We start from the raw sequence: 22,833 nt of genomic DNA, 5'->3' as shown, positions 1-22,833 counted from the left end.
GCGAAGAGGAAAAAACTATTTCGTTTTCTGGCATGGTCACAAGTTTGCCGACTGTTAAATTGTATTTCAAAAGTTCATTAAAATTTGTATGAAATATTGATTTTACATTTAATTAATCAATTATTTTCCGTTTAGTATATTATATGTAGATGTAAGCATGATAACTTGCTGCAAAGGGAGCTTCTACATTCCGCCGCAAAGGCCGAATTCCATGGGCTGCTGGTGGTGCTGCTGCCGTCGCAGAGTTGGCTGTGGTTGTTGTTGTTGTTTTTGGGGGTGAGGTGACGTTAGGCGCTGTAAAATGCTACATTTGAGGAAAGAAATCAAATCAGGTTATATATATATGTATATATGTGGAAATATATATGTGCTATATATATATGGATCAACAACAAAGAGGAAAAACAAAGGAGGAAAAAGTTTTTGAAGTCTAAAAGAAATTCCAAATGGATCAAACAACGTATTCGGAAATATTCAAATTGAAGTGCGTTCGTTCGTTCACTTCAAGTTGAACATTACAACGTCGTTAAGTTTTGAGAACGCAATAACGCTCGAAGAGATTGAAAAGTTTTGGAGGATCCTAAAGGAGTTTAATTGTTACTGCTGTTGTTGTTGGATTGCTGATGTTCGATTTTTGAGAGTTATATTTTCAACGTTTATTAGCCCAAACTCAAGCCACTGCCTCCGCCTCAGCCTCAGCCTAGTAACGTCGACGATCGCGATCGCGACTGCGCGAACGTCGCCGTTCGTTTGAACGATTGCGGCGCGTATCGCGTTGACGCTCGCGATCCTTCCCACGCTCCTTCTGCCGATCCTCCCGCTCCTTCATGCGCTGCTTGTGCTCCTCGATGCGTTTCTGACGGAATGCCTCCTTTTCTGCAATCTGCAATGAGATAAAATATAGTTCAATCGTGTCGTTGGCATATAATTTTTGACCAGCTTTAGCAGCGTTTCCACAGCGACGATGTAAACAACGCTTTTAGTAAGAACTTACCGCTTCCGGCGTCAGTGGCAGCCAATAGATGCAGGGTGTTCCTTTAGTCTTGCGGAATAGATCATCCAATAGCCTAATGGGCGGCTCATTGTCCTTCTTTTTATTTTTGGCCACTTGATAAAATAAATAAATATATAGATAATGCTCTGGGGACTTACTTCTCCCGCTGAAACTCACCCGGTGATCCGCTGCGGCTGCGACCAGGTACATTGCGATCGCCTCCAACAATTCGCTCTCGCTCGCGACCTGCACGCACCTCCCTGTCCCTAGAGCGTTTGCGATCCTGTCCGGCACGTTCCGCGTCCCGAGATCTTGGTTCCGGACGATCCTTGCTACCGCCTCGACGACGATCGTTATTGGCCTTGTTATCGTGGTCGGTCGGCTCCTTCTTACCCACATCCCATTCGCGTACTGGGCGCACAGGCTGTTCGGTAATAATAGTAATGATTATCTGAGAATCCTACATCTCCGAGTTATGCATTCTCACCTTTTTGTCAGTCGCATCCAATCGGGACCAAGTATTGCCCGACTGCTGATTATCCCTGGTGTTCTCCTGTCCATACCTGGGCGCTTCGTCCTTGGTTGATTGTATCGCCCGGTCCATGTCCGTACGACTGCCAAAGTCAACGTTCAAGCACTTTGGATTAGACACAGGCCATCGCACTCCATGAAGAGCATGGCGAGTTTCAATAGCCTCGCTGCAATGATCAAAAGTAATTATTTGTTAAGGTTGGAAAAGGTTTAATGATTTAGAACACTTACTCTTCTGTGGAATAGGCAACGAAGCACTTGGATTTAATGCGATCTATCCAAAAACCATCCTCATCGACAATCTTGCCTGTCCGGGCCAGCAGTCCCTTCAACTGCAGCACTGTGAAGGGTCGCACTAGATTGGTGATGTAGAGCACGTGGCTGGCTCGGTTGCGGGCTGGACTAGGAGAGCGGACTACGTGAGGAGCTGGTGTAGCGACGGTGGCCTTGCCCTGCGTCTTCACCGAGTCAGCGGTAGCTGGCGGGGAAGTTGTCCGAACGGTGGCTGCTCCTGCACTCTCCTTGTCCGCCGCCGACGACGACTCTGCGCCTGTGTCGCCAACGTTGTTATCGTTGTCACACTCCCGATCCTTGCGAGCCTCGGAATTTGACCTAGTGGGCGATGCGGAGCGCTCGGAGTCGCGGTCGCTGGTGACGAGGCCCTCCTCCTCCGAGGAAGAGTCTAATTGCACGTCGCTCAGAGGCACCGGCTGAACAACATCGTCGATGATATTCTTTAGCGAATCAGTCGAAATAGCCAGCACTGGTGGAGCACGATCGGATGACTTCTTGTTCGTCAGCCATCGGCGCTTCTTCACCGAGCGCTGCTGCTGAAGCACCCCTCCCGGAGCTGTGCTTGTTGTGGTAATGGTGGTGGTGCTGTTGCTAGTGGTGTTATTGATCGCAGATGAATCGTGGTTGTCCTTTTGAAGATCTGTGTCTTCGTTCTGAGTTTGTTCTGGCTTATCCTCTGGCTGCTTCCGGTTCTCCTTTTGCTCCTCCTCCTCTCCATCTTCCTCATCATGCTCTTTGGCAGGGCTTCTCTCGCGCTCCGGCTTTTGATCCTTGTGTTTCTTCTTCGAATCCCTACGCTCCGATCGCTGAGAGCCAGCTGGGCAGCTGGCCGGGGCTTCTTCGTCCCTTTCTTCGACGTCTTCTATCTGAATGTCTAATACATCGCTTGACGTTTTTAGTTGTTCCTCATCCTTACTGGCCGTTAGGCTACCTGAAGGAGAAGGAACTTTTACCTCTTCAATCTGCTCGACCTTGCAGTTCTCATCATCCTCATCGGCAGCATCCTTCTGTGGCTGGCCTTCTTCCTCCTTGCCATCTTCCTTATCCTCGGCTGCTATTGGCTCGGGCTTGGCTTCCTCTACAGGGGCCTCCTGCTCGTTGTTGGCGGCTTCATTAGTGGCCGATACGGTAATAGCTTCGGCTTCCGGCCTGCTGTCTTTGCTGTCCGCCTCCTTTTCCTTTCCAGCGTTATTGCTACCCACATCCTGGCCATTCTCGGCTTCCTCCTCAGGTATGGTTTCCACCTTCTTCTCGCCGCTCTTGGCCTCCGTCCGTTTCTTGGGCGTAGCGCGGCTGCCGCGGCCCTTGCGCACCGGTGAGCCGACGGGCTCCTCGCTCGACGCGCGAGGCTCATTGATTTCTTCGCGAGAGGCGGTGGCAGATGGCGGCTCCGGCGTGTCGACCTCCTTTTGGACAAGAGCCTCGTCCTCGGTCTTCTCGCTCTCGGACACCTTGCGGGAGCGGCGACTACGCCGTGCCGGCACCGGGGCGGGCGACGACGACTTTTTTCGCTCGCTGCGCCGTCTCATGGCTGAGAAAATCGCAGAGCAACACTGGAAAGATCTGAAACAAAATGCACGTCAACTCGTGGTAGACGCCGGCGACCCGACAGCTATCTCATGCACTGCGACCTGGGTCCACTTTTGTTGCTGCGAAAGCACCTTGGGCTCGAAAAGAAAATTTATTTTGCCAGGAAAAGAGCGTCAAAATCCGCCATCAATATGAAGGGTTGCTCCGGACGGTTGGTGGTGGTGGACTATCGCGAGGGGAGTATCGATATATCTATCGATGTATTAGGATTTTGGAAATTCAAAAGGAATTGGCAAAACGTCTAATAATTAACAATAGCATAAACAATATTTTTATTATAAATTTATTATAAACATATTATTAAATTTGTAATATTTTAATTTGTTATATTACTCATTTCTACGCCGAGAAGTAAAACCATTTATTTTGCAATCGATATCCATTATTAACACGCTTTGCAACACTGCGAATTTCATAAGTCGCAACTGCAACTGCAAAGCAAAACATTTAAAAAGGCTTGGGCTAAAAATGAATTAAGCTCATCAACTATGATTGTGAAAAATATTTGGAAATTGACCCAGGCAATGGGCAGGTTCCGCCCGTTGGCTGCTGCAAAGCCTCTGGAATACTGTCACCCAGCGCCACCGCAGAGAGGCAGTTTCCGCCAACGGACAGAATGTCCCGGATCGCTGTGCGCCTATGTGGATCATCCGATAGCAGCGCCAGCTTCCCAAGGATATGGCTCATCCGGAGATATGATCTGGGCATTCACGGCAGCCTTTACCCTGAATTTGTTCGGCGGCGGCGACGAGAAGGAGGAAACGCCGGAGGACAAGTTGGTGACAACGATCAAGCGATCGATCCTGTGCATCCAGCGGGAGCAGTACGACCGAGCCGAGCAAATGCTCCACCTGGCCCTGCGAATGGCCCAGGATATACAGAGCAAGGAGGGCGTTACTTATGTGTACGACGTCATGGCCAACCTGGCCATGGAACGGGAGCAGTTCAAGAAGGCGGAGAAGATCTTCACTGACGTGATGAAGCGACTCTTTGCGGATGGCCACACCGAGGAGAGTCCGAAGGTGGGTTAATCATGAAAACTATTGCCGTAACTCTGATTTCTTGTAACGTTCCCAGATCCTGCACATCAGCTCCAAAATAGCCCACATGTCCCAGCTGCAGGGTGACCTGGAGAAGAGCTTTCAGGGATTCACTTGGACGCTGCAGCAGCTGGCAAAGCTTCTGGAGAAAATGCCCGACGACAAGGACATACAGGAGCTGTATGGCTTGACAAAGAATTGGTAATGAAGGTGTTTCTATTGTGACGGCCCCGGTTATCCAACTAACAACCGAATGCGATCCTCCTCCTTGCAGGTTTGGCCAGCTACTCATGAAGCAGGGCAAGTATATGGAGGCTAGGAAGCTCTTCCAAGAGGCTTATGACGCTCTAGTTGATGTTTACGGCGCCGTCAATGAGGCTTCAATCACCATCCTGAACAATATCAGCGTGGCGTACGTGAATGTGGGTCTTCGTGTTCATTCCGAAAATTGTTATATTAATCAGTCTTGCCTCTTCCAGGTGGAGAAGTATACAGAGGCCCGCGAGATCCTTTTGCAGGCCATCGAACTGGCGAAAGAGCTGAAGGACGTGGCCCAGGAGGGCATTCTTCAGGCCAATCTTGGCCTGGTGTATCTGCGCGAAGGTCTCACGCAGCAGGCGGACAGCGCCTGCCGTCTGGCCTGGAAAATGGGCAAGAAGCACAAGAATCCCGATGCCATCGAGCAGGCCGAGTATTGCCTTGACGAGATCAAGGCCACCCTTAATGGAGAGAAGCGTTCGTGAAATAGCTTCCACACTGTATTGTTTCGACTATTTAAAAACATTTAATTACAAAGTAAAGTGCAAATGTTGACGGCTTAACAACTAATGCCAGCATGATTCCATTTCGACAAGTAAGTTTCCTCCGATCCTTGCGAACTGGGAGAATGTAAAGGTTGTTTCAAGGCATCGCAGAAGGGAGAATCTGAAGACCTGCTTAACATTTTTAAGTTTGTTTTGGAGGAACCACGCTCTACTCGAACTTGGCAATGACAATCATCAGGGCCACGCCGGTGAGCAGGGCGAATATCTCCTTCAGCGACTGCTTCAGCTTCGTGGACTCCTCCAGCAGCTCCGGCAGGACACTGACTGTGGCTATGTAAATGAAACCACCGGCTGTGAAGGGCAGCACCCAAGGCGCCGAACCGTCACCGCTGCCGGCTCCCAAAAGTGCCAGCGCTGTGCCCGCAATCGCACCAAGGGCTGTGACCAGCTGCAGCAGCATCGCCTTGCGCCGCGAGCAGCCCGACTTGATCAGGATGGCGAAATCGCCAATCTCGTGCGGCACCTCGTGCAGCAGGATGGTGATGGTGGTCACAATACCAATGCTATTGCCAGCCAAGTAGGAGGCACCGATGGCCAGGCCGTCGGTGAAGTTGTGGGCAAAGTCGGCGGCCAGGTTCAAGTAGCCAGAGATCTCCACTTCGCCCTCGGGCTCGGCTTCCTGTTTCTTGGCCTTTGGCTTGCTGCTGGTCTGCTTGGCAGCCGCTTTATCCCCATCCCCGCCGTCCTTGTTCGCCTTCTTGTTAACGGGCACTGGATTGGGCTTCGGAGAACCGTGGCTGTGCCCATGTCCTCCCTGGCCTCCCTTTAGGATGCGCACTAGTTTCTCCACGGACAAGAAGGCAATAATGCCGCCCAGCACCCACAGGCCGACGCTCATGTCGTGACTGTGCGCGTGTCCATGCTCCTCTTCTCCGTGATGATGATCATGTCCGTGATCGTGATCATGGTCGTGCTCTCCGTGGCTGTGCGGGTGCGTGGCATGTGGAATCAAGTGCAGGAAGGCATCGCCCAGCAAGCCGCCGGAGGCAAACGCCAGCAGAACCTTGAGGCGCGGTTTCATCGCCTCGCTGTTGTCGAGCGGAATGATGTAAAGCAGAACGAAGGGCGCGGCGCTGATAAGCAGAGTGGATCCAATCGAGTGCAGCCAAATGGTGCCCATATCTGTGAAAAGTCCGAGTCAGTTAAGACATCTTCTGGGCCAAACAGGTGTCTGTAAGTCTTTCTTACCCAATGCCGGCTTTGCATGGCGCTCTTCGCGGTGATGATGATGATGTCCATGGTCGTGGTCGTTATCATGATGATGATCGTGATGATGATGATCATGATCGTGATGATGATCGTGGTCATGATGATCGTGCACTGCCGGCGGAGCCTTCTTTGGATCAAAGTTTTCATTGGCTTCCCGCGAGTATTTGAAACTGGGATTGCCCTGGCCGGCGCATAATGCCGGCAGGGAGAGGAGCACGATTCCCAGGATAATGCCCAGGGCCAGCTTCTGGTAGAAGTGCAGCTTGCTGCCCGGGAAATCATCCACTTGTTTGGCCATTTTGACTTAATCGCTCTCGATGCGTGGGACTGCGGCAAAAGTGTTGTGACGTGTGTGTTTTTTTTCTTGCTGCGTACTGCAGTTATCGATAGCCGATGACTGCCTGTCGATTGCTCGTGGGTCAATGACAGTTCAAAAAGTTTTACGTATTTTTTAATATTTAATTTATTTCAAAAAAGGAAGCTAACTTTGGTAGGTCTAAGTTTGTATACTATAGAATATATATTTATACGTAACATAAAATAATTTGTTCTTTAGAAAACTTCAAAACCATTATTTTTAAGTCGTGTAAAATAACTATATTTTAAAACTTTGTAATTTCTATCATAATATAAATTATAAATATATTGGCTGAAAAATAACAAAATAATTTCAACATTCATTAATTGACCTATTAAATATTGCATTTACAGTTTTATATTCACAGCTTCAGATTTTTCTCTATATATACCGATCGTTACTGTGGCAGCTACATTATATTTATATAAATTATATACATTAAAACCGAAATTCTCTAATAATACAAAATGGCTTTATCTCAAAGTAAAAAAACAATTAAAATATATCATAACTAAGCCAAAAATGCATTAATTTCGATTCGGAAAGCAGTTTTGTGTTAGTTTTAACTAATTTAAAAAAACTGCATACCAAATTTAAAATTTTAAGAAATCAAAATTTTGGGCCATTTTTGCTAATTTTAATGATGTAACCCCTTATCAAATTTCGCAAAAATGGCCAAAAAATCAATTTCTTCCGGACATGTCTAGAAAGATTCCCCTGTTGATGCTGATCAAGAATATATATGGTTTATAGGGTCGGAAATGATTCATTGACTTAGAAAAATATTATTTTGTATTATAAAATCGGATTTTTTATATTAAAAAACTTCTTATTTTTTTTTAAACTAAAAATATTATAACTCGGCCAAAAGAGCATTAATTTTAAATCGGAAAACTGTTCTGTGCAAGATTTTCTACAGTTAATAAATCTGCATACTTCATTGAAAAATTTTGAAAATTCAATTTTTTATCAAAATCAAAAATTTTAATGATGTAACCCCCTTATCAAATTTCGCAAAAATGGCCAAAAAATCAATTTCTTCCGGACATGTCTAGAAAGATTCGCATGTTAATGCTGATCAAGAATATATATGGTTTATAGGGTCGGAAATGATTCATTGACTTAGAAAAATATTATTTTGTATTATAAAATCGGATTTTTTATATTAAAAAACTTCTTATTTTTTTTTAAACTAAAAATATTATAACTCGGCCAAAAGAGCATTAATTTTAAATCGGAAAACTGTTCTGTGCAAGATTTTCTACAGTTAATAAATCTGCATACTTCATTGAAAAATTTTGAAAATTCAATTTTTTATCAAAATCAAAAATTTTAATGATGTAACCCCCTTATAAAATTTTCCAAAAATGGCAAAAAAATCGATTTCTTTCGGACATGTCTAGAAAGATTCCCCTGTTGATGCTGATCAAGAATATATATGGTTTATGGGGTCGAAAATAATTCCTTCACTTAGAAAAATATTATTTTGTATTATAAAATCGGATAAATTATTAACTAACCCTTAAACTTAACCCTGTTCCCATCTATTATAAAAATCACACATTTGGAATTATTTTAAATTTGTATATTTGCAATTTAATGACTATTAAATATCTTTAAGCTTTTAGTTTGTTTCCTATTTGTTTTTATCGTCACCAGACATTTGGTTGAACGAGGCTAATAACTAGACACTTGAAGGGTGCACAATAATTTGTTGTATGTATAACGAGGCCGTTGCTAAGTCGTTTACAAAAAGAACGCGTAAAATTCGTCGGTGTTCAATAAATAATTATGTAGTTCGAGTTGCACATGACACGGCAAATGTGGGTGTGTTGTGTGTGTGTCAGAGTGCTGATTTCCCATATGTATGTATATATACAAGCCACTTTGGTTGCTGGTTTCCGCTGCCGCTGCTGACGCTGCTCAGTACAGGTTGATCTTCTTGAGTATTGTCTTGCGACACATGTGGCAGGTGCGCAGCGTCTCGGCGCAGTGAGAGCAGGCTCCATGGCCGCAGAGGAAGGCCACATCCCGCTTACGCTCCATGCAAATTCCGCAGAAGTGTGACTCCTCGAACTCCTGGACCTTGTTCTCCAGATAGCGCAGCAGATCGCCCGATGGCAGGCGTGCGGGGTCGCTGGGTGACGACGTGGACGTGGGCAGGGCTACGACCCGACCACTGACGGTCAGACGTCGCTCAATTACCACTCCGCAACGCAGACACTTCTTCATCCTGATGCCGCACTCCTCGCAAGCGATCTGGTGCTGGCACGGCTCGAATCGAACCAGTTGCAGGTTCTCATTGCACACGATGCACTCCTGGGGACCCGAAACGATCACCGGACTGGGACTAGGACCCGCCGCCCCAGCCTCCGAGGTGCCGGATGTAACCGGCGGCTTTGGTGCCTTCTTACGGGGCGCCACCTGCGGCGAAACGTTTTGCTGCACAGCATCCGAGTTGAGTTTCTTCACGCCTGGCGAGGCGGAAGGCGTGCTTGTAGCGGCTGCTGCACCTGCTGATGGCGATGGTGTGTCGTTGGGCTTTGGTATTAGATCCAGATGCTGGCGCTGCGGAGGCAGTGGCACTGCTGGCGCTGCTGCTGGTGCTGGGCCGGCTCCATTTGATTCCGCTTCCTCGCTGCCAGCGGCTGCCGACATGTCCAGTGCCTGCAGGTTCCTTGGCAGCGCCTCAGTTTCACCCGGTTGCTGGCCAAAGATAAGCTGTCGGATGTTGCGGTCCGTAATCCATTCGAAAATGCTCGCGTTGGCGTTGTTCAGCTCCACGCGGCAGCCGGCCCTCGAGAGATAGATCAGGATGCTGTACATGAGCCGATCTTCCGCCCGCACGCTCGTCTGCACCAGGCTCTGATAAAACTTGTGTATCTCGGGCGCCTCCTCCGGCTGCGGCTCGGCGGCTGACTGCAGATTGGACTTCTTAATCACGCACAGGTGCATGGCATTGTCGCCATCCTCGTCCTTGGCGTTCACGTCGCAGGAGAGCCGCACCAGGCGCTCGATCACACCGGCATGACCCTGCGAAACAGCCAGCAAGAAGGGCGTCTGCCTACGGTTGTTGCATATATCCAGCTCGGCCTGTCCCTCGGTGACCAGTGTCTCCACCACCTGAGCATGTCCGTTGAGGGCAGCCAAGTGAAGAGCGGCAAAGCCGTCGTCCTTGCGCACGTTGACCAGCTGACGGGAGAGCAAGAGGATGCGGCGGGCGGCCACCACATTACCCTTGAGCGCCGCATGGTGGAGCACGTTGAAGCCGCGATTGTTCTTCACCGTGAAGTCCAGGTTGGGAGCGTTGCAGAGTAACTCCACGACCTCCGTGTTCTCCTTGCCGATGGCGTCGTGCAGGGCAGTATCGCCATACGAGTCCTGGATATTCACATTGGCGTTGTGCTCCAACAGCTCGCGGACGCAGTGCGGCGTCTTCTTGTGCGCACAGATATGCAGGGCGGAGCAGTGGCTCGAGTTGAGGAAGTTCACCTCGGCGCCGTGCTGCAGCAGCACTCGCATTGTGGCCGGCTGATTGCCAAAGGCTGCGTAGTGCAGGGCAGAGTCGCCCTCTTTGTCCACGGCATTAACATTGGCCCCCTTGGAGATGAGGTAGCTGACCAGATCAACGTAGCCTTGGTGGGAGGCCACCTGGATGCAAGCCTTGCCGCCACTCATCACGTCCACCTGGCCGGGATTAACGTCCAGGTACTGGCGCACAAAGTCCAGATGCCCCTGGGCGGCCTCTCGCACCAGCTTGTCGGCCACAGAGCTGCCCGAGAGGCCGGATAGCGGGGTCATGACGTGATCGGCTCGTCGGTGACTCAGATCCATCATACTGTTGGAGCGCTCGGCAGCCGTGGCGAGGGGCGAACGCTCCAGCTTGACACATTTGGGATTGAGAGTCCACTCGAAGCCATCATCCAGCTGCTGGATGCGCAGGTCTCCGTCCGAGTAAACCTTCACCACCTTGCAGAGTTTACCTAGCGCCTGAAAGTTAGGTGTTGCTTGAGATTCTTCTTTGAGAGATAACATTTTCTACTCACATAACGCATGATTTCGATCCATTCGCCGTGGCCCTTCTGCAGCTGCTGGACCTTGTTCGCATCGTTGATGATGGTGACCAGATCGCCCACTCGAAACGATACAACCTTGACGAGGGCAGCGGGATGGAAGGTCCAGCGATTGGGACAGTTCTCGTACTGGACACTGGGGGGACAAAAATAATATTAGTAATTATCCTTCGCTTACTATGTCGTACAGACCGTATGTCGCCCTTGTCCGTGATGCGATGGACGGTGCCCAGTTTGGACAGATGCTCGACCATGCGCGGATTCCATCCGCCGTGGCCCTGTTGCAGCTTCATCAGGGCATCGACCTCGAGGCACACCTTGACGCGATCGCCCACAGAGAAGCTTGGCTTCACCATGGGCGCCACCGGCTGCAGCTCCTCCGGCTGCCCCAGCACTGGCATATGGTCCTTGTAGTAGTGTCCGCCGACAGTAGCCGCTATATATTTGAGGTCTACGTTGCCCTTATGCCCCAAACGATACACGTTCGTCGATCCTGTTACCCACGAGACGTTGGCTACACTGCGACACGATTCGTTGTCCCAGCCACGAATTTCCATTACCCGCCCCGTCTTGCCCTCGCCGCCGTCCTGTTCGCTCCACTCCCAGTCGGGACCGCGAACCACTTTGGCGCCCACAAAGATGCCGCGCAGTTGAATGCGCTTGGAGTTTTTCCGCGTTGGCACCCGCACTCCCAACGAATTGGGCGTGGTATAGCGTATGAAGGGATGCTCCAAATCGTGCAGATCCTCGGCGTAGCAGTAGGCGCAGAGATGGTAGTTGGCACACTGGGCGCACTTGAAGACTATGCCGGCAATGCCTGCCTTTGAGCAGCCATCACAGACGACATTCGAGTGTCGAACTCCTGCGGGTAATTGTAGAAAATACAAGGATTAGGATTAACAAATACAAAATTCAAACGGAATACTTAAAAAGTATTTGTATAAGAAAAGCCAAAAGATGTTTTAATAATACTTTTGGCAATTATGGGAATAAAATATAAAGTTAAGGATGTAAATTATAGAATTTTAAGAATTATAAAACAAATAAAATGAAAAATGTTTACTTACCAACTTGAGCATTATCCACAATTATCAGGTCGTACTGGTTTTGATAGCCCACTCGGTAGTTAGTCCGGTGTCCGGAATCCCAGTTAACCACCACAGTATTCTCCGGTGAGTGTGTCGATCCGCAACGCCCGATTTCGCAAACGGTTCCAACGTGACCTTCTCCGTCGTCTATTGTGTAAGGAATGAAACAAAGTTGGAGACGTTTTGAGTTTGTGGCGTTTGAGATATCTAACTGCAGCCAGGCTCCTCTTGGGGCTGAATTGTGGATTCACATCCGGTGGACGTCCGCCATGTGCAACGCATACGCAACGCTTCCTCCCCTCTTGAACAACACGCCGCGCCATGACTATAAATACCCGGAATCATTGACTGACTCGGGCTGAGGCTCCAAACGGATCTGGTTATGCACTCGGACTGGGACGTGCAGCTGCTCTTTAATTACCCAACCGACACACACGGGCGTGAAATCATTCTCGAGAGGGTGACATTTAATGTTAGCCTAGGGAAGCCGTCGTCTGCAAGTTTTTGTTTATGTCTATTTTCAACGCACCCTAGCCAGCTAACAGCCGGTTTTGGGGGCTAGAGGAGCCGGGCGAGCCAAAAATAAACTCTCCACACACTCTCCCCAATCAGCAGCAGCAGCAGCGGCAGGGCCTGCTGGAACTGTTCGCGTGGGGATCGCGGTGTGCCTAAAAATAAACACTCCAAAATGGAGACAAAATGGCACGCGCCCTTGCTGTGCCATGACAGCCAGACTTTTGCCGCAGGGCTCTTGGAGGAGTAGGGGAAATCCTGCTGTGACCTAATCTGTGGGCATGTGTGTGTAAACTCCGACCATGTGCAGCTGCAGTTGGAGCCTCTAGGCTCGTGTGGAACTGCATTTTTTACAGTTGCCAGTCAGCCGGCAACAGATAATTTTTATTCTAAGAAGCTGTCATTATTTGCTCGGAATCAAAGGCATATCAGTTACAGCTTTCATAATTTGTAGGCATAAACCTTACTTAAATTTCCAGTTAATAGAAAATATGGAAGCTTAAAGTTGTCATGGTTTAATCAAATTAAATCATTATGTTACGTGGGCTTAAACTTTCTTATATTAGTTATGGGAGCATTGGAAGTAAACTATTGTATTTATTGTAAATTTTATAAGGGAACTAAAGGAATATTTTTAAAGATAAATACCCTGCTCGATCGCATTCTCAAATGCTTTTCTCTATAACAAGTAATTCGCAATTTACGCAAACTAAGAGCATTTCCAGCTAAGGAAAATTAATTCAATTAAAAACTACGCAATATTATTGTTTGCATTAGAACTTATTTACCTGCCACGTAGGGTAGGGTGTGAGCTTGTATATATACGTAATACCGAGAATCGAACCACACACATATCCCCGCCATATATGTATGGACCATAAAACGAAGCGACGAAAGCAGAAGCAATTGGTAAGCGCAAGAATTTCGCTGTTGCTGCTTCTGCCGCCACAGTGAGTGTTGCTAAAAATAGCGAGGCGCGTCCTCTTTACATACAACAACGCCCCGAGCAGTGGCAACGGACACGGACACGGGCACACACCTCTCTCTCTCGTCCCGTCCCAATAGCCCTGCCTCCTCCTTCACTTTCTCCACCGCTCCCCGTGCACGGGGTGCCAATGCCAAGTGAGTTGAGTTTCGGGTGTACAGTGGAATATCGTTCAGAATAAAAGAAGTACATTTTATCTAATCGCATTGATCGGAAATATTCCCTTTTTTTTTTATAAATTTAGTTATTACAGGTGGATTTATCAGGTTATAGTATTTGTTTTAGATTTTTTACTTTCTTATAGATATTTATTTACAATATCTTTTGTAAACTTTTTAGTCTAGTTTGGATGATATTTTATTTTAAAAATTGGTTTGTCAAACCTTAAAAGGAATATGAAGTTTTAAGTTAAAATCAGTATTAAAGAAGGGATTATCATTCTATAAGAACAAACATGGAAAATTTAATTAGATTGCAACTTGAATTCTGTTATATTTTTGAATGGTAACGAAACTAAATTAAGCTAAGTATTTGTTTTATAAAAGAAAACTAAAGCTGAAAGTGTTAATTTTATGGAATTTTGTCTGTATTTCATAATTTGGTCTTCTGCTAATTTTTAACTTTCAACTGATTTAAGTGCAGAGCCAAATACAAAGAAATCATTACTAAACTTTGATGGTTTTAAATAGGCTTCTTAAAACAAACAACTTCAGCTGTAAAGTACTATAATTCCTGAACCATTTTTTGGCATGTATTAGTCATGTAGGAAAGGTAATCGTGATTTTTGATTACGCCTAATAGAAAGCCGCAAACCAAATTAGCCATATTTTTATCATTATCCCCGAACCAATCTCCACCGTGAATGATTTCAATCTATACCACACATATTGAATAAGACTCGTGTATAAACAGAGAGCTCCCGATGGCAAGTTAATTTCCTCTTTTACGAGAAGGAGCAGGGGAAGGTGAGTAAACAAAGTGTCTTGCTCGTGGCTTCCTCCGGCTGTTGTTCCTACCTTGATTCGACCAGATCCAATTGGGTCCACGCACTACTCGTATGCCGGGCGGAATGGAGGCTCGCATGGCGGTTAGTTGACTCAGCGCTGGTTGGGTATGGTGTGTGATTCAGTCTCAGCTCGATGCGATTTCGGTTGCCAATCGGTAGCCTTCGCCTGCCTGCAAGGAGGATATGTGACATTTGACATTAGTCGGTTGTGTCTGGGGTGTCGGGTCAGGAGGAGTTTGATGATGCGACCCGCGCGATGATAATTGGGTCAACTAAATGGCGCCCCAGTCAGCGCATGACTGAAGGGAGAAACCCGCACAAGATGCGCATATTTGTGGGAGGCTGTGTGAGGCATATGCTGTTCGAACAGAAGATATGGCCTTCTGCCACACGGTCTCCCGATCGCCAGTGCCAGTGCCACTGCCTCGGCTTCCGTTCCAGGGAGCTTGTGTCGTCGTCATGGTGCGGGTGCAGCCGCTCTCGCATGACGCATGCCGATAAGGCATATACACATATACATAAGTATGCTCTTTTTTCGGGAGGCTCCCTAGTAGCCAAAGCAGCAGCAGCTGATAAAGGCCAAATGTTGTGATTTTCCGTCTTTCCTCAACTGTTTCAGGGCTTTAGTTCTATTAATTGACCCGCATGTGTTGTTTACGAAAAGTATTTACGCGCACACACAGCCACATATCGCCTCTCACTCACATCGTCCAAATGCGGACAAGTATATATGCGGAATCGCCCTCGGTGTGTGCGCGTTGCGTAGATATGTGTGTGGAAAAATGATTGGGGCACAGCAGCAGCTTACCAATGCAATTGGGGAACACTGTCGCAAGTCCAGCAGTCGCTGCTGCTGCTCCAGCTGTTTGCAATTGAAAAAAACTTTAGATTCTGCTCCTCGGCCTTAATGGTGCATTTTATGCGCGCGTGCGCTTTTTATTGGGCATTTAGCGTTTCCTTTCGCCTAAAGTGCATGGGGACCGTTGCTACGGTGGCCAAATGGGGCATTATTCACTCGATCGCGCTCTATTTCCGCACTACGCTAACACACCGCCGACGCACGAATTGGCTCGAGGCTAGGGCACATAACAATTTCGATTTTAATTGGCCAAATTCACAATTTTGCTAGAACTAAAATAATACAACTTCAGTTTTGTCTTCTTCTTTCGTTAGGTATGGCCTAAAGGTGGCAGTGCAAATATACTAGGCTTATCGATACACTCGATTGGCGGCGGTGGAATCGCAATCGATAGTACACAACAAACCCGAACACATGTTAATTGTTGTCTTTTTTTGGCCGTAAAATATTAAATTGTAATTGTTTAACTAATGTTAAACTAGTTTACCCATTGCCCGAGTGGATGTAATGAAAAGGGCTGCCACAATGGACCAGTTACCATATCAAACAGCAGTAAAGCAGGGTGAGTCCTAGAGTGAAAAGTTTGAACCAATAATGATTTAACTTTTGTAGCCCAACTGGTGGAGAGGAATCCCCAATGCCAGGTGGATCCCATGCGGGTGTCCATGCACGAGGAGGGAGACATCATAGCCCTGGCCCAGCAAATCCAGAATGCCGACAAGCAGCTCAAAAACACTACCTGCCACAAGCTAGGCGTGATTATGGATCAGGTAAATAACTCTACCTTTGGGTTACCTGCCATGAAACCAAGTTGTTACTCCACAGATCAAAATGCTGCAAGCCCAAGCTATGGACATACTCAAGGAGTCCAATATTAACCGAGAACTGCATGGTGCCGCCTGCAACTTTAACAAAAAGCCCGGACAAATCTATCATCTGTATCAGAGGGCATCGGGTCAAAACTATTTCAGCATGCTATCGCCACAAGTGGGTTTTTGATTTTAAAATGGTACGGATCCTCTGCTAATCGTCCTTTTTTTTTAGGAATGGAATCATTCGGTGGACCAGACCTTCAAGGGCAGCTACAGACTGGAGTTCGATATGAGCTGGACACCTGTGGATAAGATCAAGGAGCAGGATGCGAAACTCAAGTGGACAGAGCAATGCATACAAAATGCCATGGACTCGACGATGGCCATTGATTTTAATTTAAGCAATAGCTAAATTTTCTAATGGAAGTTAAGCATAATAACCAAGGTAGAGATTAGTTTCAATTCATTTCAGTCTACTAATAAACACAATTTGTAGAGAAGTCAAGTCTCAGATTTTTAAATAAGTATTAGAAAATTGCACTCATTTAAAATGATTTTTAAAATACTTAAAATCTTTTTCGAAACGGTAATTTCTTGAACTTAAATTATGAATAAAAAATATCGTAAGCAAACTTTAAAAACATTGCATATAGATACTGAACGCATTCGACTAACTATCGATAGTTCGATTGCTGTTTTGTTTTCACTGCAACAGCTGATCGTACGTTTTTTAGTAAAACTCTGCGTATTTTTTGTTTGTTTTGTTTCATTTAGTGTTTCGTTCAGACATCTAAAATGTCCGCTCCCAAGAACGAGATGTACTACAGCCTGCTGGAGTGGTTCAAGACGCTCAACCTGAATGCGCCGCACTCGGATGCCGAGTCCCTGGCCGACGGAGTGGCGCTGGCCCAGGCGCTGAATCAGTTTGCCCCCGAATCCTTTACGGACTCGTGGCTGTCGAAGATCAAGGCCAGCGCCGTCGGCAGCAACTGGCGGCTGCGGATGAGCAACCTGAAGAAGGTTACCCAGTCGGTGTACGATTACTACAGCGAGGTTCTCAACTACTCGCTGAGCGACTTCGCGAAACCCGATCTGCAGCGCATCGCCGAGAAATGCGACCTGGGCGAGCTGGAGCGGCTGCTGCAGCTGGTCCTTGGGTGCGCCGTTAACTGTGCCAAGAAGCAGTCTTACATTACAGAGATAATGTGCCTGGAGGAGGAGCTGCAGGCGAACATCATGCGTGCCCTCCAAGAGCTGGAGTCCACACGCACCGCCTCCTCACCGGAGGGCGGAGTGGTCACGTCACTGTCGCGGAGTTCCATTAGCGGCATGTTGGACAGCAAGGCTGTGCAAGAGGAGCGCGACGCAATGGCGCAGAAGTGCTTCGAAACAGAGAAGAAAATGCTACTGCTCATCGACGAAAAGACCAATTTGCAGCAGGAATTGCAGAAGCTGCAGCAGGAGTTTGCGCGCCTTGAGCAACACTCTACGGTTATTGGCGACGATGGCGTCTCCTTAGGACCAGTGCAAACCGGATCCGTGCGCTACAACGAGCTGCGCCGGCAACTGGACCTTCTCAAGGAGGAGCTCATTCAGTCGGAGGGAGCACGCGAGGATCTGAAACTTAAGGCCCAGCAGCAGGACACCGATCTCCTGCATATGCAAATGCGCATCGATGAACTAATGGTGCGGAAATGTGGCACTCCTCCCTAAATACTTAATAACCATTGTAATTTTTTACAGAAAAGTTCGGCTGAGGTGACGACACTAAAGGACGAGGTCGACGTGTTGCGAGAGTCCAACGACAAGCTGAAGATCTGCGAGGCCCAGCTGGACACTTACAAGAAGAAGCTGGAGGACTACAACGACCTGAAGAAACAGGTTAAGATATTAGAGGAGCGCAGCGCCGATTATGTCCAGCAGAATGCCCAGTTCGAAGAGGAAGCTAAGCGATATGCCAACACCAAGGGCCAGGTGGAGCTGTTCAAGAAGGAGATCCAGGATCTGCATGCAAAGTTGGACAGCGAGAGCAGCAAGAACGTTAAGCTGGAGTTTGACAACAAGAACCTAGAGGGAAAGAACCTGGCGCTGCAGCGGGCCAAAGACAGTTTGCTTAAAGAAAGAGATAATCTTCGTGAGACCGTCGACGAGCTGAAGTGTGGACAATTGTCTTCGAATTCGGCCCTAACAGGCACCACAGTCTCCCGGGAGCTGCAGCCCTCGGCTGCGGTGGAGAAGCTACAACGCTTGGAGGCGGAGAACAAGGCATTGCGCGAGGGGCAGGGCGGTCAGACCGCACTGGCGGTGAGTCATCAAAGATAATACTACCCCGAGACACAATTTCTATAGAATTGTTATTGCAGCAACTTCTGGACGATGCCAACAAACGCTGCGAGAATTTGCGTGACCAACTAAAGACGGCCAATGAGCGCATTCTTTCCCTCTCACATGCCTCCCAAAGCGATGATCCCATCTTAAAAGAGTAAGTAATCATTTTTGTTTCTGGTCTGTAGTATTTTATACATCTATCCCAACAGGAGCGAGTTTGGCAAGCAGATCAAGCAGCTGATGGAACTAAATGAACAAAAGAGTAAGTTCCCAGAGAACAGTACAAATAATAGCTCTTTAATAATAAACATCATTGCAGCACTCCAACTAGAGGAATCGGTGACCCAAAGCACTTCGCTGCAGTGCAAGGTTACGCAGCTGGAAACGAATTTGGCTGCCCGAGAGCAGGAGATTCTGGCCTACGATGCCAAGTACCGCAAGTGTGTGGAAAAGGCCAAGGAGGTGATCAAGAGCATTGATCCCAGGATAGCCAGTGGTTAGTTCATAGAATAACATATAAGAATATCAGTTAATGTTTCCAATTCCAGCTCTCGACGCCAGTGTCTTGGAGAAGAGCGCTGCCGAGGTCGCTGAGGAGGAGCCCAAGCCCAAGATGAGCGTGATGGAGGAGCAGCTGATGACGTCGGCCTTCTACAGATTGGGTATCAATGCCCAGCGCGACGCAATAGACTCGAAGCTGGCCATCCTCATGGGCTCTGGCCAGACCTTTCTTGCCCGCCAGCGACAGTCGGCGCCCCGCAAATCCCTAAGTGCAATGAAATCAAAGTAAAGGGCAATGACCTGATGTATAGGCTAAGGACTTTTCAATACTGAGCATAGTTCTGATTGCAAATTTATATAATTAATATATATAATGAAACTATTTATTGGACAGTTGCATGGATCTATACTATATCGTATTTATAGGAAATCACAAAATTTAATTTACTAAAATATATCAATAAACCCCTTAAAATATTCACCATTAAAAATCACCTTGCTTTTATTGTAAATATCTTAGCTTTTAATATGTAGAATTAAATACATTCAACGCAGAGCACAAATAAATAAAAGGGTAGCTCTCCTCGACTCTGGGAACCCATCTTGGAGAGGAGAGAGTCTCTTGGGCATTGGCACAGCTAGGAAATGCAATTCGAAAGGGAGCTACACAGACGATCGGTAATAACAATAGGTTTTTCACACACTTGGCGATCTGTTCAAGTTGGGATGCCCTCCGCCGGTTGCCGGCTGGTTCGCATTCAACGAAACTGCTGCAGTCTACATACTTGGTACATATACATATAGGATCTCTGACCCCTGCCTGCCTGCTGCTTCACCATGGCCGCCACATGCTTTCGTCTTGCCCGACTGCGGCCGCCGCTGCCGCAGCCGCAGCCTGGGCCATGTAGTGGTACTCCTCCTCCTGGCGCTGCCTCAGCGCCTGGCGAGCAGCCGTGCTTGTCTGCGGCCGGGGACCTGCCTCCGGTGCCTCGTTCTCATTGGAGCCGATACCGCTCTCAGACCGGGGAGAGGATTGCTGCGTGGGCGGCATGGACTTGAGCTCCGATACCGATACCCCCGAGCTAACAGACGCTGCCACCGAAGAGGGCCTCTCCGACTGAGTTATGGGTAAGGGTGTTCCAGCCGTAGATGTTGCCATGCCAGAAACGTTGACTCCGGCGGAAGCGGCCACCGCCATGCTGTTGGCATAGGCCGCGGCGGCAGCGGCAGCCACATGGGCCGCTTCCAGGCTGCCGGGAAAACTGGGACTCAGCTTTCCCGCCAAGTGCGGCTGCACTCGTTGCAGCTCGATCAGGCGTTCAAAGTCCGTACGCGTGGCTATCGGATCCACCAGGGGCTGGGTACTCAGACCAAGAGCCGCCGCCAGTTGAACGTAGTGGGGCGGGAGGACCAGGACTCCATTGACGGAGTCGGGTTGCACTTGCGCCTTCAGCTGCTGCTTGTACTGCTCCAGGACATTGGCGCACACCTTGTTGCGATCCTCCTCGTAGCTCATCTCACCAGGAACGGCTACATCCTGCGGCGACTGCTGACTTTGAACCTGGGCCTGTTGCACCTGGATTGGAACCGGAGTGTGCGCCTGCGGCTGCTGTCCGCGATTGTTGTTCTCGTCCTGGGGCGCTGGCGTTGTGGGTAGAGCTCTTTGCTCCGCGGCCACCAGCTTCAGGCCCTTGCTATAGTCCACCGGATTCGAGTCCTGACTGCTGTAGTCAAGCGAATGCTCCTCCGGCTGTGACTTCTTAGTCTGATTAAGGTCGAAGCAGCTGCTGTTGCTGGGACTCTCGGAAAAGCTGGCTGTCGTGTGGGGGCAAATCTCCACATCAATCTCCGCGATGCACTGGTCCAAGTGTCGCAGCAGTCGGGCCTTGGAGCCCGGCTCCGCCAACGTGGGCATAGTGCCCTGGGGCGGTGGTTCCGGGGTGGCCAGATACCGAGCAACCTCGCGGGCGCAGTCCGTATAGCCGGCTCGGTATTTGTTTACAGCTAAAAAGGGAATACATTTCGTTAATTTCAAATTAGAAAAATAAAATATATACGAATAAGCAAATTTAGGACAAATTTATTACTTACAAGGATCATCGAGATTGCGATGCCTCTGGAAGTGACGCACGGTCAACTCTAGGATGTCCGCCTTCTCCAGCTTGGTGTGCTTCGCCTGGCCCTCGCCGTTCTTGCCATTCTGGCTCTTGGTGGACTCAAGGATGAGGGCCTTCAGGATGGCCAGGCTCTGATTGATGCGCGCCCGCCGTCGCTTCTCCATGAGTGGTTTGTTTGTCCGCTTGCTGATGTCCTGCGACGAGGTCACATTCTGCGTCGAGCTGACCAGCCCGATGGACTTTATGCCGCTGCCATTGGTTGAGCCGGCGGCTGTGAATCCGATGCCTGACCAAAAACGAGCCACAAATATAAATTAGTTTGAATTCAATTAACAGTATCGAGGACCTTCAGGTGGGATTCCCAGAAGAAGCAAGGGTTTTGGTTTAACTCAAGTATGGTTTTGGCCTTAATTGATTTATGGAATTATAATGAGTTTAGTTGTTGGCTAACACTAAGTTCAAATTTTGTTTTAAAACTTTTAAAAGGATAAAGAACAATACAACATAAAGGGAATATAAAACAGTCAGAAATTCTAGATTAATATTATGAAAAACAAAACACTATATTGGTAGTAATATTTTAATTTCTTTTAAATTATATTTAAGATTTTAAGTATTAATCTCATAGAGTCGGTTTGACTGCTGACTTATTTTTGTATTTTATTTATTAAACGTATTTTTGAAGCTTTCACTTGTCACATGCTCTTTTCCCACAGGTGTCTTTCAATTTTAAAGGCCAGAAATGTTGTTTATTATTCAAGCTAAGCCTTGTATAACTTTTGGTGATAAATTTGTAAATATATAGATATATATTATAAATTTTTTATATTTTTTAAAATGTTATTTGACTTGGATTGAATTATTATTAACACAGAACTATGTGCATTTTTATTTAAACTCTTGGCTTGTTCTTCCACTAATTTAATTATTTGTAGTTTTTATTCACGAATATCTAAACGCTCTTGTTCCAAATAAAGGCGTTAAACACAACTTTACATAACATTCATTTTTAAGGCAAACAAATAAGCAGAGGGCAATAATGTTTTATTTGTAAGTTATTTAAAAACATGTATTTTACCAGATGTTGATTTATTTTTCGAGTAATCCTTATCACGTTTTGCTGTCATTGTCTCATTTTAGCGGAATTCACAAGAATTCGTCGGCCGTTAGCAGGAAATAAAGGCCCAGGTAAGGCTTTTAGTATTTTTTATTAATATTTGTATATAATATAATAATGAATTCCTTTTAAAGACCGCGTCAAAAATTACGTATTTTTCTTGAGACAATGTGTGACGATTTAGCGGCCGAGCGATAAAGGACCTGCGTCCGCACAGTTCGAGGATTCACGGCAAACTGAAGGCGAGTGCCAAAAACAACTGCGACTTTTCACTTCGGCTTTGGGTTTCTTCGATTTTCCGCTGCCGCGTGCGCCTGGCTTGTGCGAAATTTCCCGACTGAATCGCTTGGTTAGCTCATGTTGCTGCCACCTCTGCCGCTGCTGATGTTGCTGCTAATGTTGCTGCTGGCTGTGGCACGAGCCGCCGTCCTCGTCGTTGTCGTCGTCGTGTGGCGCAGCAACCAAAGCAGATTGGAGTCAACCGACAATAAAAGCAACAACAACAAAAACAGCAACAAAAACAATAGCAACACCAATCAGCAGGAGCAGCAGCAACACCAACAATGGCCAGGGATGTGGCAGCAACAGCAGCAG

At 47.5% G+C, this 22,833-nt stretch overlaps 7 protein-coding genes across 8 annotated transcripts; 3 read left to right on the top strand and 4 right to left on the bottom strand.

Annotated features, from left to right (window-relative positions):
• Positions 1-641: 641 nt before the first annotated feature.
• Positions 642-3,564, bottom strand: Acn (apoptotic chromatin condensation inducer acinus). Its single transcript, XM_070285433.1, has 6 exons — positions 3,451-3,564; positions 1,757-3,382; positions 1,482-1,692; positions 1,172-1,418; positions 995-1,107; positions 642-883 (listed from the first exon to the last, which is right to left on the bottom strand). Exons 2-6 carry the CDS (start codon positions 3,346-3,348, stop codon positions 701-703), a joined length of 2,346 nt encoding a protein of 781 aa, XP_070141534.1. The 5' UTR covers positions 3,349-3,382; positions 3,451-3,564; the 3' UTR covers positions 642-700.
• A 242-nt stretch (positions 3,565-3,806) lies between these two features.
• Positions 3,807-5,277, top strand: Ttc19 (tetratricopeptide repeat domain 19). Of its 2 annotated transcripts, none has more exons than XM_017167063.3 (4): positions 3,807-4,431; positions 4,487-4,650; positions 4,724-4,871; positions 4,929-5,277. In XM_017167063.3, the coding sequence occupies exons 1-4, from the start codon at positions 3,898-3,900 to the stop codon at positions 5,190-5,192; spliced, it is 1,110 nt and encodes a 369-aa protein (XP_017022552.1). In that variant the 5' UTR covers positions 3,807-3,897; the 3' UTR covers positions 5,193-5,277. The 2 variants fall into 2 exon arrangements, with proteins under 2 accessions (XP_017022552.1, XP_070141610.1); XM_070285509.1 differs by having other exon boundaries at positions 4,254-4,431; positions 4,501-4,650.
• Catsup (Catecholamines up) lies at positions 5,195-6,882 on the bottom strand. Its single transcript, XM_017167062.3, has 2 exons — positions 6,462-6,882; positions 5,195-6,395 (listed from the first exon to the last, which is right to left on the bottom strand). Exons 1-2 carry the CDS (start codon positions 6,778-6,780, stop codon positions 5,422-5,424), a joined length of 1,293 nt encoding a protein of 430 aa, XP_017022551.1. The 5' UTR covers positions 6,781-6,882; the 3' UTR covers positions 5,195-5,421.
• A 1,528-nt stretch (positions 6,883-8,410) lies between these two features.
• On the bottom strand, positions 8,411-15,671 carry mib2 (mind bomb 2). Its single transcript, XM_017167000.3, has 6 exons — positions 15,314-15,671; positions 14,516-14,675; positions 11,981-12,148; positions 11,106-11,775; positions 10,887-11,049; positions 8,411-10,830 (listed from the first exon to the last, which is right to left on the bottom strand). The coding sequence occupies exons 2-6, from the start codon at positions 14,580-14,582 to the stop codon at positions 8,764-8,766; spliced, it is 3,135 nt and encodes a 1,044-aa protein (XP_017022489.1). The 5' UTR covers positions 14,583-14,675; positions 15,314-15,671; the 3' UTR covers positions 8,411-8,763.
• A 71-nt stretch (positions 15,672-15,742) lies between these two features.
• On the top strand, positions 15,743-16,681 carry LOC108074809 (uncharacterized protein C1orf50 homolog). Its single transcript, XM_017167003.3, has 4 exons — positions 15,743-15,926; positions 15,977-16,134; positions 16,190-16,351; positions 16,409-16,681. The coding sequence occupies exons 1-4, from the start codon at positions 15,872-15,874 to the stop codon at positions 16,586-16,588; spliced, it is 555 nt and encodes a 184-aa protein (XP_017022492.1). The 5' UTR covers positions 15,743-15,871; the 3' UTR covers positions 16,589-16,681.
• Positions 16,682-16,883: 202 nt separating this feature from the next.
• Positions 16,884-19,486, top strand: hook (hook microtubule tethering protein). Its single transcript, XM_017167001.3, has 6 exons — positions 16,884-17,862; positions 17,920-18,480; positions 18,540-18,658; positions 18,714-18,766; positions 18,824-19,000; positions 19,053-19,486. The coding sequence occupies exons 1-6, from the start codon at positions 16,972-16,974 to the stop codon at positions 19,292-19,294; spliced, it is 2,043 nt and encodes a 680-aa protein (XP_017022490.1). The 5' UTR covers positions 16,884-16,971; the 3' UTR covers positions 19,295-19,486.
• An 8-nt stretch (positions 19,487-19,494) lies between these two features.
• Sidpn (similar to Deadpan) lies at positions 19,495-22,603 on the bottom strand. Its single transcript, XM_017167002.3, has 3 exons — positions 22,201-22,603; positions 21,097-21,408; positions 19,495-21,009 (listed from the first exon to the last, which is right to left on the bottom strand). Exons 1-3 carry the CDS (start codon positions 22,247-22,249, stop codon positions 19,838-19,840), a joined length of 1,533 nt encoding a protein of 510 aa, XP_017022491.1. The 5' UTR covers positions 22,250-22,603; the 3' UTR covers positions 19,495-19,837.
• Between the last annotated feature and the right edge of the window lie 230 nt (positions 22,604-22,833).

The sequence above is a fragment of the Drosophila kikkawai genome, chromosome 2L (genome assembly GCF_030179895.1).
Source record: "Drosophila kikkawai strain 14028-0561.14 chromosome 2L, DkikHiC1v2, whole genome shotgun sequence".
Taxonomy (NCBI): domain Eukaryota; kingdom Metazoa; phylum Arthropoda; class Insecta; order Diptera; family Drosophilidae; genus Drosophila; species Drosophila kikkawai.
The sequence above is the reverse complement of the archived record's forward strand: the minus strand, read 5'-3'. Positions and strand labels throughout refer to the sequence as shown.